This window comes from Aquarana catesbeiana, linkage group LG12 (genome assembly GCF_042186555.1).
Source record: "Aquarana catesbeiana isolate 2022-GZ linkage group LG12, ASM4218655v1, whole genome shotgun sequence".
NCBI classification, from domain to species: Eukaryota; Metazoa; Chordata; class Amphibia; order Anura; family Ranidae; genus Aquarana; species Aquarana catesbeiana.
The window spans coordinates 216045603-216058960 of NC_133335.1; the positions used below are offsets into that span (position 1 = coordinate 216045603).

The 13358-nt window shown below is 45.2% G+C and overlaps 1 protein-coding gene across 1 annotated transcript in view; it reads left to right on the forward strand.

The window, feature by feature from the left end:
- Positions 1 to 13358, forward strand: part of USP36 (ubiquitin specific peptidase 36) — a 72705-nt gene that overhangs the window by 44126 nt on the left and 15221 nt on the right. Inside the window, exon 14 of the mRNA XM_073606685.1 lies at positions 4856 to 4986. Coding sequence (XP_073462786.1) covers positions 4856 to 4986 — 131 coding nt within the window. The remainder of the gene's footprint in view (positions 1 to 4855; positions 4987 to 13358) is intronic.

Sequence of the window (13358 nt, forward strand, 5' to 3'; positions counted from 1 at the left end):
TTTCTGACTCTGACTGCAGAGGCCACAAGCATGCTCCTGCGCCCTCTCCTGTAGACTTTTCATCTGATTGTATCTTTGACACTTGGGTTCAGAAGGTGGTATTCAAGGGCTGCAAACTGAAGTTGCACTTCCTGACCCCTCCTCCAATGTCTTGCCTTCCACCCTCCTACACCTTACAAATTATCTCTATTGAGCCCTGTTGGGTCTTCTGTACCATGGTGTTATTACCCCTATTTCTGTGTCGACTGTTTTCAAGAATTTTACGTAAACCTATTCTATGTCCCCAAACCCAGGGGCTCTATTGGACAGTGGGGTTGATTTACTAAAACTGGAGCACTCAGAATCTGGTGCAGCTGTGTATGGTAGCCAATTGGCTTCTAACGTCAGCTTGTTCAATTAAACTTTGACAATAAAGCCTGAAAGCTGATTGGTTTCTATGCAGAGCTGCACCAGATTTTGCACACTCCATTTTTAGTAAGGCTCGGTTCACACTGGGGCGACTTGTCAGGCGACCTAGTCGCCTGACAAGTCGCCTCCCGTTCTGTGCTATGGAACCGTTCTAATCGGAGCGACGCAAGTCGCTCCGACTTAGAAAAAGGTTCCTGTATTACTTTGGGGGCGACTTGGGGCGACTTGCATAGACTTCTATGCAGAAGTCGTCTCGCAAGTCGCCCCGGCAGTCGTTTGCAGGTCGCCTCGCTGAGGCGACCTGCAAGTCGTGCCGCCCATGTGTGAACCGAGCCTTAATCTCCTCCATTGTGTCCTTGACTGTCCAGAGGTTAGAGAGGTTTAGTTGGATCCTAAACCTTCTGAAATCGAACCTGGAATTGACTCATTGTTTGAAGTATCTGGGTTTAGTCCTCGATTCGTTGGTATCTGGGTATAGTCCTGGACAAAGCTCAGGCCAGCAAGATTCTTCCACAAGGGGAAACTTCAGACTCTCCAATCTCAGATTCAAGCTGTCCTGTACAGTAGTTGACCGACTCTCCACTTTTGCATCAGAGTCTTGGGCCTGATTTGCACTATTAACCGCCACAACACAACATTCTGTCCTTGAGGAACAAGTCAATCAGGTCCCTGGACAGACTTGATTCTTTTGGTACCAGTTTGCCCCTGGTTTGGTGGCTCAGGAGTCTGGCTCTGGAATCCTTGCTAACCCCCCCCCACCCCCCCAATTTTTTTTTATCCTCATCACAATAGATGCCAGCCTGTCGGGCTTCAAACGTTTCCTGGGCACCTTGTTGGTTCTGAGAATTTGGTCATCTTAACTTGTCTCCAGGTCAACATCTTGGTGCTTCAGATGATTTGGCTGTCCCTGCAGTGTTGGACTATACTACTGGAAGGTTATCTGATTTGAATTGTGTCTGTTAGCACTGGTATACATCAACCATTAAGAAGGAATGAAAAGACTGTGGGGCAACAGAGGTAGATCAAATCCTGTCCTGGTCAAAACATCCCAGGTGTAGACAATTTGACAGGGGGGCTTCCTCAGTCAGCAGTGACTGGACCCATGGGCATGTGATCCTTACACCGTAAGATTCCTGTGTCTTGACCAGGATATGGATCCCAGCTCTATCAAGGGTTTCTCCCCTTTTATACCTTCTTTCAGAAACTATTGGCCTCTCACTTTTTGAATCAGACCTTTCTTCAGGGAATCTTCCATGTAGCTCCCTCTGTTTGTTCCTTAATGACTTAGGGGAATCTGAATCAGATTCTCTCTCAGAAGCAACTGTTTGAACACATTAGAGAGACTCCTATCTCAATTCTCACCCAAAAGGTGGTACTCTATATAGCAATTACCATCACTACATGGCTCAGACGGACCATCAATCCAAACTTAGTTTCAAGGATCAGGTTCTACCATTTCCTGTCAAGGCATGCTCTACTAGTTCTGTAAGTGCTTCTTCGGATTTTCAAATTCAAGCCTGGTCTGTTTCCACAATCTCTAAGTTCTACCAGGTGAATGTTTCAGCCTTATCTGCTGCCAGCTTCAGCCATATGGTCCTACAGATGGCTTTTCGAGCTGAAGGCAGTACCCAGTTCTGTTCTTTCTTGGGCAAGTTTGTGTTTGCTGTGTTGCCCACCCCCTAGTTGGACAGTCTTTGGACTTCCAGAAAGTTTAAGACTTCTTCTCTCAATCAATGGAAGAGAAAGCATAGAGGATTTTCGTCACTTTAAAATACTATACTTGGAGTTCACTGAGGGTCACAGGCCCCACCCCTTATGTTTATGATCATGCTTTCAGTTCTGCTTTGCTACAAAACTGAAGCATGCTGGTAGAAGGAGGGGTTGTCCAATCTCGTAGTTGTCAGTCTAAACTGAAGGTTAAAGACTTCTTTTGTCCCCCCAATAAATAATTTTACTGTGAGTAAAACATTTTCTATTTTAGTAGAGTGAGAAATGGTTAGATTTTATGTTGGTGGTTTTATTGCTATCCCAGTGACAACCATTCCCTCCATCTTGTGTGAGGACGTCACAGACGGGAAGTAAATGAAAATACCCCCAATGGTATGACAGACAGAATTTAAAGCTGACAGAGCAGTTCCCTACTCTATATACCAAAACGATCTGGTTTGTGCTCGAGACTGCACTGGGCTGACTTGATTGGTCAGTGGTTGTGGGTGAGTGGTTGTGTGGGCAGAGAGGAAGAAATCCCTTCCAATAGGTCGTGCCCAATGGTGGATGGTGGACCCTCTTAGGGGCTTGGGCTGCTACTGATATGGCCTATGGTCGTTTCAAGGAGAAAGTAGGGTAGGATAGAAGGAGTGCCCGGTGTCCAAAAAACTGCACCTATGTATGGTTCAAAGGATTTTTAATAAAAGTGTAAATGTACATCAAGGCAACACGTTTTGGGGGAGTGGACTCTCCCTTCTTCAGGGCTGTTGCTGCATGTATTGGATGGGAATGGTTCCTAAAAAGATGCACTATATTGTCAAACGTTTTGGGACACCTGCCTTTACATGCACATGAACTTTAATTACATCCCAGTCTCAGTTCGTAGACAGGTGAGTTGGCCCACCCTTTGCAGCTATAACAACTTCAACTCGTCTGGTATTGCTGTCCACAAGGTTTAGGAGTGTGTCTATGTGAACATTTGGCCAAACACGTTTGTGCAGGTCAGGCACTGATGTTGGATGAGAAGGCAGTGTCCGCTCTAATTTATCCCAAAGGTGTTCTATCGGCTTGAGGTCAGGACTCTGTGCAAGCCAGTCAAGCTCCTCCACCCCAAACTCACTTATCCATGTCTTTATGGACCTTGCTTTGTGCAATGGTCCAAATCATTTGGTGGAGGGGGGGATTATGATGCGGGGTTGTTTTTCAGGGGTTGGGCTTGGCTCCTTAGTTTCAGAGAAGGAAACTCTTAAGCGTCAGCATACAAAGACATTTTGGACAATTTCATGCTCCCAACTTTGTGGGAACAGTTTGGGGATGGCCCCTTCCTGTTCCAACATGACTGCTCACCAGTGCACAAAGCAAAGTCCATAAAGACGTGGATAAAAGAGTTTGGGGTGAAGGAAATTAACTGACCCGCAACCTGATAGAACAACTTTGGGATAAATTAGAGCGGAGACTGCAAGCCAGGCCTTCTCGTTCCAACATCAGTGCCTGACCTCACAAATGCACCTCTGGAAGAATGGTCAAACATTCCCATAGACCAGTGATGACGATCCTTGGCACCCCAGATGTTTTGGAACTACATTTCCCATGATGCTCATGCACTCTGCAGTGTAGTTGAGCATCATGGGAAATGTAGTTCCAAAACATCTTGGGTGCCAAGGTTCGTCATAACTGCCATAGACACACTCCTAAACCTTGTGGACAGCCTTCCCAGAAGAGTTGAAGCTGTTATAGCTGCAAAGGGTGGGCCAACTCAATATTGAACCCTACAGACTTAGACTGGGGATGCCAATAAAGATCATGTTCGTGTAAAGGCAGGCGTCCTAATACTTTTGGCAATATAGTGTATATTGATTACAAGGTTTCTACTGGGAACTGGGGACGGATCCTTTTGAAAGGCTCAGATTTTTAGGAAGAGATGAGCACTTTTTTTTTATAGCAGGAAGTTCCTGCATCTTAGGAAACATACATCAAAGTTGCAGTTTTCTGGACACCGGGCGCTCCTTCTATCCTACCCAAGCCTATGATGAAACTGGAAAACTTTGAGGTACAAACCTTGTAAAACTGTTTTTTGCTCTGTGTATTCTGTCTCTGACCTGTATTGAACTTTTGGTCAGTCCATACAAAACTGATATTTTATTAGGTATTGGACACTAGTTGTGTGAGTCTTTAGCTTCTTGTATTACTCTGGCTTTCCAAAAGAGTTCCCAGCTAGAGTTCCTTGCTCTTCCCTCTTCCTTCAGCAACAAAGGGAGTCTTGATTTTTTTGCAAGACAGGTGGATGGGTGGAGCTGGGAACTTTAGATGTCAGGTACTCTAAACTGGAATCCCTGAGAGTCCAAATATCCGATTTGTCTTGACTGACCTTTTAAGTTTTTTTTTTTTTTTTTTTTTTTTTTTTTTTTTTGCTTTTTTATTTTATTTTTATTTCCTTTTTTTTTAATGTTTTCTAACAAGTATTTTTTTCACCCCATCACTGTTCCGTTGTCGTTTTTTGTGGCTTGGTTAAACCATTTCATTTGTCATCCTGCCTTGCCATCTCTCTTCTGTTTCCTGGGCATCTCTCTATATATGTATACCCGTTTCTCCTTATACATATATATCGATGTGTGTGCAACTGGTCTAAACTATATCAAATCCCCCCCCCTCCTTTTCTTCCTTCATTCATTTTGATTTGTCACAAACCTCCCTTTTTTTCTTTACACCACCAAGATTTTATTTATGTCAATAACTACAGGGCAGCATGCTGCAGAAGGGAAGCAGAAATGACGTTTACTGCCCTCCGCCCCACTCCATCACCACCGGCTCTGCTCATCCCACCTCCGTCTCCCCTGGTCCCACCACACCCCAGCCTCTCCATAAGCATCGGTAAGTCAAAGCTGCGCCTTCACCCCACCCTACTTGATGTCTTTCACCATCCAGGTTTCTTTGTAACTGTTACTGTTCCTTTAGCAAGTGAAAATCTTACTCGGTTCCGTTAAAGTAAAGTAAACTCAATCATAAAATATCTTATGTAAGCTTTCACATGTGAATATAATTATAAATGTCTGATTCAATATTTTGCAGGCTGCAAGCTTTACTTAAAGTAATACAGTGGAACCTCGGTTTGTGAACGTTTTGCAAACCAAGCACTGTATTTCTAAAAATCCTAACTCGGTTTGCGAGTGTTGTCTCGCAAAATGAGCAGTATTAAGGCCAAAAGCGGTGTGCAGTACCGCTTTTGGCCTGAGGTGGGGGGGGGGGGCGCCGGAGCCGAAAAGCGCCGATCGTCGGCATTCAGGAAAGCCCAAGGACAGTTTGGCAAACCTCGGAAAGGCTCGTGAATGGAGTCTTTCCGAGGTCAGACGAAGTGTGCTCGGGCCTTTTCGGCCGTTTCCGAGCCTCCACTGCCTCTGGCTGCATGCGGTATTGCATCCCATTGAAGTCAATGCGGAACAAATTATTTTCGTTTCCATTGACTTCAATGGGAAAACTCGCTTTGATATGCGAGTACTTTGGATTACGAGCATACTCCTGGAACGGATTAGGCTCGAGGTTCCACTGTACCCAGCAGGGACGGCCCGTCCATTAAGGGTGCACGGGCACCGCCCCCTTCTGTCCACGTAACCCTCCCCCATATATGGTTAATGGATAGATTTATGCAAAACATGAATCTATCCACAGTCGCCGCGGCCTCCCCCCTATTCATGGGTCTGGCCCCTTTCAGGACGCCGGGTGCCTGAATTACAGTGGCGGGGGTGTTTTATTGAAGCATCTGATTAGAGCCATAGGCTAATAGAGCCATAGGCTCTAATAGGCTTCAAAATAGGATGGACTCGGAGCACAGAGCATTGTGCTCGGAGCCCACCCAGGTGTGTTTAGAAAAGCAAATTAATATATTTTCTAACACTGAATGGCCTCTCCGCCAATCAGGAAGCGTGAGTCTGTTACCCGTTTTCCGATTGGCTGAAAGGTCAGGTGATCCTATTGGAGGATGGGAGGAGACGTATGACTGAAGCCACCGTGATCTCAGACGCCGCAGCCTGATTCCCTGCCCGGTGATCCCTGATGCTGTGTGCCCGTTTATCCCTGATATGCCTGCCGATCCCCGCTGCCGATGGGGTAAGGGTCGGTGGACCGGCAGACGGGGGGGGGGGGTGTTTTTTGACATCCCCCTCCCCCCGACGCAAAAACTACCAGCCTCCACTGATACCCAGTATTTCAGCCATGAAGGTCCTCGTTGAGTCACGGGTATAGAATGACTGGAGTAAAACTGGAGAGTGCAAAATCTGGTGCCGCTGTGCGTGGTAGCCAATTGGCTTCTAACTTCAGCTTGTTCAATAAAGCTTTCACAAAACAAAACGAAAAAAAAAAAAATCTAATTGGTTTCTATGCAAAGCTGCACCAGATTTTGCACTCTCCAGTTATTAGTAAATCAACCCCTCTGAATTCAAGTTGTGCTCCCAAGCTGTCACTCCATCATATAGGTTTCATCATTATATTAGCATGGCCCACTGTTGTCAACATCAGGTAACCTGCTCAGAGAAATGCCATGCAGCCATGGCTGGTGTACATGCAGTTAGAAGATAATGCAAAGTGGCTGCAGGAGGTTAGTTTTGCTGATCTGCAACAAGAGATGGGGGGAAAAAGGGTAAAAATCAATATTTTATAGAAAAAAAAAAACAAACAATTGATATGGCAGTTGTATGATACACATTGCAATCTAAATTTCAGTCTCTTATGCCGCGTACACACGATCGGAATTCTCGTCGGAAAATCTTTGGATGGTTTTTCCCACGGAATGCCGCTCAAGCTTGCCTTGCATACACACGGTCACACAAAAGTTCTCTGAACTTTCGACCGTCAAGAACGCGGTGACGTACAACACTACGACAAGCCGAGAAAATGACGTTCAATGCTTCCGAGCATGCGTAGGAATTTTGCGCGTTGGAATTGCTACAGACGATCGGATTTTCCAATAGGAATTTTTTTGTCGGAAAAATTGAGAACCAGCTCTCAATCTTTTGCTGGCGGAAATTCCGTCAGCAAAAGTCAGATGGAGCATACACACGGTTGGAATTTCCGAAGAAAAAGCTCACATCGTACTTTTGCTTGCGGAAATTCCGACCGTGTGTACGCGGCATTAGAATTTACATCTACTTTGACTACAGATAATGTTGGTTTTAAACTGGGAGTAAACTCCCCTCTCTGACTTGTACCTATAGGTAAGCCTATAATGAGGCTCACCTATAGGTACTGTAAATATCTTCTAAATATGCACCATTTAGGAGATATTTACTGTGATGTCACCGGCGCATGCGCTCGGAAGGAACAGCCACCCGGGCTGTTCCTTCAGAGTCCTGTGCCCGTAAACAGCGGCTGCCGCGCGCACGCGCGGGAGTGACGTAATCGCGGCTTCGGCCACTCACACAGCCGGAGTCTGCGAACCTGGAAGGAAGACCAGCGAAGATGGAAGCGCCTTCAGCGGTGACAGCGTGCCGCTGGAGGACTTCGTTCTAAGGTAAGTTTCACATAATGTGCTAGTATGCAATGCTTACTAGCACATTATGACTTTGCCTTGCAGGTTTAAAAAAAAAAAAAAACAGCCGGCGGTTTACAACCTCTTTAAAGAGTAACCTCACTTTTGTTGAGAAAAAAATATTTCCCTCTGGGTGATCTATGTAGATTGCAGGCATTTTAACAAACTTTGTTGCAGATTCCTACCTTTTTTATTTTGTAGAACTAGCTGTTTGTCTGTATCCATGTGTAGAGTGAATCTGTATGGAAGTGGTTTTATAATTATTAAGCAACTATTGCACCTGCAGGGCTCTAAAGAGGAAAGTGGCAGGGTCTGCATCCCTTTAGATGTGATTTCCCTTTGGGAGTAGCACACAAAAAATGAGATTTTTTTTGTTGCAGGGGATGCTCAAAATCTGACTTGTATCTTAGTGCAGACTTCTGGGAAAATCAGTGAGCCAATCGCACAAGCAGGAAATTACATTTCTGTGGGGCGTTTTGTGCACAGAACACCTTCTGGTAGCCATATTGTAATGCATTTTACAGAAAATTATAGCTCTGCAGAGTGAAAAGGAAAGCTAATTTTTTAATAATAATCAATTATAATATGACTTGTTTTGCAATTGTATATGATATATTATTAGTTTTTTTTGTTGCTAATTTTTTTCCCATGAAAGTGGAGTTGCCCTTTAAAGAGACACTGTCACCTTGCTTGTTCATTGATAAGTGAACAGTGTCTTTGCAAAGGGGCCTCACCATCCCATTGATACTCACCCTGCCAGCACTCCTCCGTTACTACTTCCCTCATCACAGGCAGCACTAAAATCCACAATGTCGGCTGGTCAGACATCACTTCTACACTGTCACTCCCTCTGTCAGTGGGAGAGGATCTGGGGGGGTCTTCAAGGTATTCCCTTAATTTACAGGGATTTCCTCTCACTTCCTGTTTTTTTTATGGGACAGGAAGTGAAGGGAAGTCTCATCAATGTGACAAAGGTGGCAAAAAATATCTGACCATAACCATTCCTTGCTCTATGCAAAATGAAAAAATAAAAGTTTTGCCTATAGTTCTACTTTAACCACTTGCTGACCATCTGCCATCATACTACGGCAGGTCGGCTCGTTCCCGCCAATCGCCGTACCGCTACGGTGGTCCCTTTTAACAGCTATTGCAGGCACATGCGTGCGCGTGCCTGCTGCATGGCAGGGAGCTAATGCGCGTAGCCGGCGGCCGCGATGTCCGCCGCCCACCTGCGATCGCTCCACAGAGAGCCAGAGCGGGGATCTGTCAATGTAAACAGTTCCCCGTTCTGTCAGGGGAGTACAGAGTGATCGTCTGTTCCTAGTCCCCTCCCCCCACAGTTAGAAACACCTCCCTAGGACACAATTAACCCCTTGATCGCCCCCTAGTGTTAACCCCTTCCCTGCCAGTGTCCTTTATACAGTAATCAGTGTGTTTTTATGGCACTGATCGCTGTATAAATGTCACTGGTCCCAAAAAAGTGGCCGATCTGTCCGCTGCAGACGCGCTAAAAATTGCTGATCATCGCCATTACTAGTAAAAAAAAAAAAAAAAAAAAAAAAATGAATAATAAAAATGCCATAAATATATCCCCTATTTTGTAGATGCTATAACTTTTGCGCTAACCAGTCAATATACGCTTATTGCGATTTTTATTTTATTTTTTTTATTTAATTTTTTTACCAAAAATATGTAGAAGAATACATATTGGCCTAAACTGATGAAGAATTTTTTTTTGGGGGGGATATTTATTATAGCAAAAGTAAAAAATATATATGTATTTTTTTTTTCCCAAAATTGTCAGTCTTTTTTGTTTATAGCGCAAAAATAAAAACCGCAGAGGTGATCAAATACCACCAAAAGCTCTATTTGTGGGGAAAAAAAAGGACGTCCGTTTTTTGTTTCGGTACAGCGTCGCACGACCGCACAATTGTCAGTTTTCGTATCGCAAAAAATGGCCTGGTCATTAACGGGGTAAATCCTTCCGGTCCTTAAGTGGTTAAGCAAACTCTGTATGAGATTCTTCCCTGCTTCTGTTTTTAAAGCAATCACTATTAACCTACAGGCTGCTGAAATTGTTTGTTTGAGAGCCATATTGAAGGTTCTACTAAAAAGTTGAGAACTTTTCTCCTGTAGTCTTGCATTTAAAAATAGTTGGACTTGTCCTATCCTCCTTCCCATTCTGTTAGTGACCTGCAAAAACACAAACAAAAGAGGGCGCTCTGGCCTAGTGCATTATCCCAAAAAACATTTATCGATGATAATCCTCATAAAATATACTCAGAGTGTAAAAATGACAGCATATCAAGGGAAGGATCTGTAGCACGGTGGTTCTTCAGACTCGGGGTGTGCCCAAGCCCAGGAGAGCTCCGACCGGGATCCTAGCTGGCTAACGGGTTTCGCAGGGCTAACCCCTTTTCTTTAGAGCCAACCCCTTTTGGCTCTGAAGAAGAGGGTTTGGCCCTCCAAAATGTGACTCAAATCGTCAGACTCAGAGTGTACCTAAGCCCAGGAGACCTCCGACCAGGATCCTAGCTGGCTACCATGTTTCGAGGGCCAAACCCTCTTCTTCAGAGCCAAACTCTTTTGGCTTTGAAGAAGAGGTTTTGGACATTGAAATGTGTTACAAAGCTAGGATCCCGGTCGGAGGTCTCCTGGGCTTGGGTACGCGCAGATTCTGACGATCCACTGTGCTACGGATCAGTAGCTTGATATGCAGTCATTTTTACACTGTTTGTGGGTAGATTTTAGAAGTATTATTCTATTATTAATCCACTTTTTTGTTTTGAGTTTTTGCAGTTATCATTTGGGGCAACCCCAGTCCTTAGAGGGCAGCAAGGTGTGAAGTATCCCTGGCTTGCGTGGAAAAGCCGTTCCCTATGAAGAAACTTTACTAGACCACCACACTCATGCACAGGAGGTGTTTTCATATTGTGTCTGTTAGTGACCTGCCCCCACTAATAATGATGCTTAATGATGAAAGTATGATTTTTATATCTCATTGACGTTGGTAACAAAGATATCATCTGCATTTTTTTTTTTTAACACTGACTTGACAACGTATAGTGCAGAGCTCGTGGGTCAGTGTAACAACTATGCACTTGTTTGCTTCTCACAGACATCTTTTGTCCAGCATCTGGATGTCCACTTTCTTTCAAGAATCTTCAATCTCTTTGAAGAATCTTCAGCATCCAATGCACTTGAGAGAATATTACTGTGTGCCTGATCACTCACTGCATGCTGCGTTCCTTCTGCTGGTCGCTGTGTCATTTTTGTGTCCTGTAGGGATGCAGTGGCTAGTGGGTAGAACTGTATCATTCAGCTGTGGATCAGGCATATATGATGTTACTCTCAGAAATGCATTGGATGCTGAAGATTCCTCAGCCACTCTAGCTTTTGAAAATGGCATGGACGCTGGGCCATACATTTTTTAGGTCAGGGTTCTCTAAACTGTGGCTCGTAGGCCAGATGTGGCTCTTGGCTTACCTTTATCTGGCCCTCTGGGAACTGTTCCTTTCACTGATGTAAGGCACTGTTCCATCCACTGACACCAAAGAAGGGGGGAATATTTCTCCCACTGACACCAACAATGGGACACTATTTCTCCCACTAACGCCAGAGATGGGAAACAAATTCGCCCATAGACACCAATTATGGGGCACTATTCCTCCCACTGATACCAACGATGGGGCACTATTCTTCCCATTGACGTCAACAATGGGATACTATTTCTCCCACTGATGCCAGAGATGGGGAATTCATTCTCCCACTGACACCAATAATGGGGCACTATTCCTCCCACTGATACCAGTGATGTTAATTTTCTTACTCCCACTGACCACCAAGCGTATAGCATTGTTTACTTCCACCGATGCCAGGACATTGTCTACTCCCACTGGCCACAGTCTGGCTGTCAGAAACAATGAAATCAGACTGAGACAGAAGTACAGTTAAATCACACTTGTTTAATAATAAAAGTAAATAGAACAAACGTAGTCAAAACATAGCCATGGTTCAGGAACCGGAACGGATAGTCAGACAAGCCAAACATCAGGGAGCCGGACATTAGCGTAGTAAAACGGCAAGCAGGATCTCGAGCCAGAAGGGATGTCAGCCAAGCAAGTCTTTTAACAGGAATGCAGGAGTTAGTCTCTGATGTTAACTAAGGCGAAGGCAGGGATCCTCTGGGCTGGATGGCTTAAGTAGGCAGGACTGACCAGCAGGATATCATCAATAGCTGAGTAACTGTGGAGAGATGGGAGCTGACAAATACCCGACAGCTGAGCGGCCAGTTTAGAGAAGAAAGGGCTGAGCCCAGCCCTGACACTGGCCCCCTAAAGTTTGAAGGACAGTAAACTGGTCTCTTGTTACACAAGTTTGGAGACCCCTGCTTTAGGTGATGGACTTTCCCTCTGATGACTCTTCTATCCAGCTCCCTGGTTGCACTAAAGTCACTGTGGCTGTCTTTGCAGCTTCCACATTGGTTTACTCCTCCACTGAGTTTTGGGGACTTTCCCTTGACACTGCCTAATGGAAAAGTGGGGATGACCTGTAATTTTGCAGGAATGCACTGGGCCCTGCCGCAGGCGCTCCCCTTGGCATGTAGTGTACAGGTCCAGGGCTGTGGTCTGCCAGCAGCAGATCCCTATCCCTAAAGACCCCTGTGGGGTTATTCCCATCTTGGAGGGCGAAGCCAGAATGGGGTCTTACCCTTTTAAGTCTGAACAGCTTCAGAAGTGAGTACAGGGTGATGCATTTTAAACATTTATTCCTAGAATGCACTTACAATTCCTAAGCCATTTGGGGTTTATGGGTGCCAGCAACCGCACTTCTGGCAGTTGGGGCTTGGAGCTGGGAGTACCAGGTTAAACTTGAATTTGGCGACTGTGTGACCCTGGCACTCACTGCACCTGTGATGCCTCATTTTGGAATTGGTTGCTGTAGCTGTGTGCCCTTCCTTTTCCTCTTTCTGGGTGTGCCTTCCAACCTGCAGATGCTCCTGGCTCTCCTTCATTGGCACAGCACCACACTACCTGGGTTCACAGCACCCTCCAGTGCTTGTCACCAAGGCCTTCCCTACTGCATGAACGGTTTGGCGGAAACACTTTGTGAGATTTCCAGGAGAAGTCTTTGTTTTCATCCATTTGTGTAAGACCCTTTGACTTATATGCTGGTTGGCTTCACTTCCGTTGAAGAAGTGCCATAAGCCCTTTGAAGGTGAACACCTCTTTGGTACCTTTTTGGATAAGTACATCAATGAGATTACAGGAGCTAGGGGTGTTCCCCCCCGGTTAGAAGACTTGTGCATTTTCACTGGAAAGGCCTTCTACTACTGGGGTTAGTAAAGGTTCCCTTTGCTCCTTAGTCTTCCAGTTCTAAAACTAAGGCAGGAACATACTTTCATAAGAAGACATGACCCTCCAAACCAGCCAGTCATTTATTACCTTCCATCTTCTGGGGAATTTTCTGGCTTCAGTAGAAATTCGGGATGCTTACTTGCACATTTCGATCTTTACTCCTCACCAATACTAGTGGTGCTTTGCAGTGCATGGTTCAGTTTTGCCAATTTGTCACCCTCCATGTCTCTGTGGGTTTTCACCAAGGTGTTTGCTACGGTTTTAGCTTAGCTCTCGCACAGTTGTGGGTTACTTGGATGATCTCCTTTCTCTGCCAGCCAACATCTAGCAGACAGTGCAGACTCTGCAGAGCTTCAATTGGATCC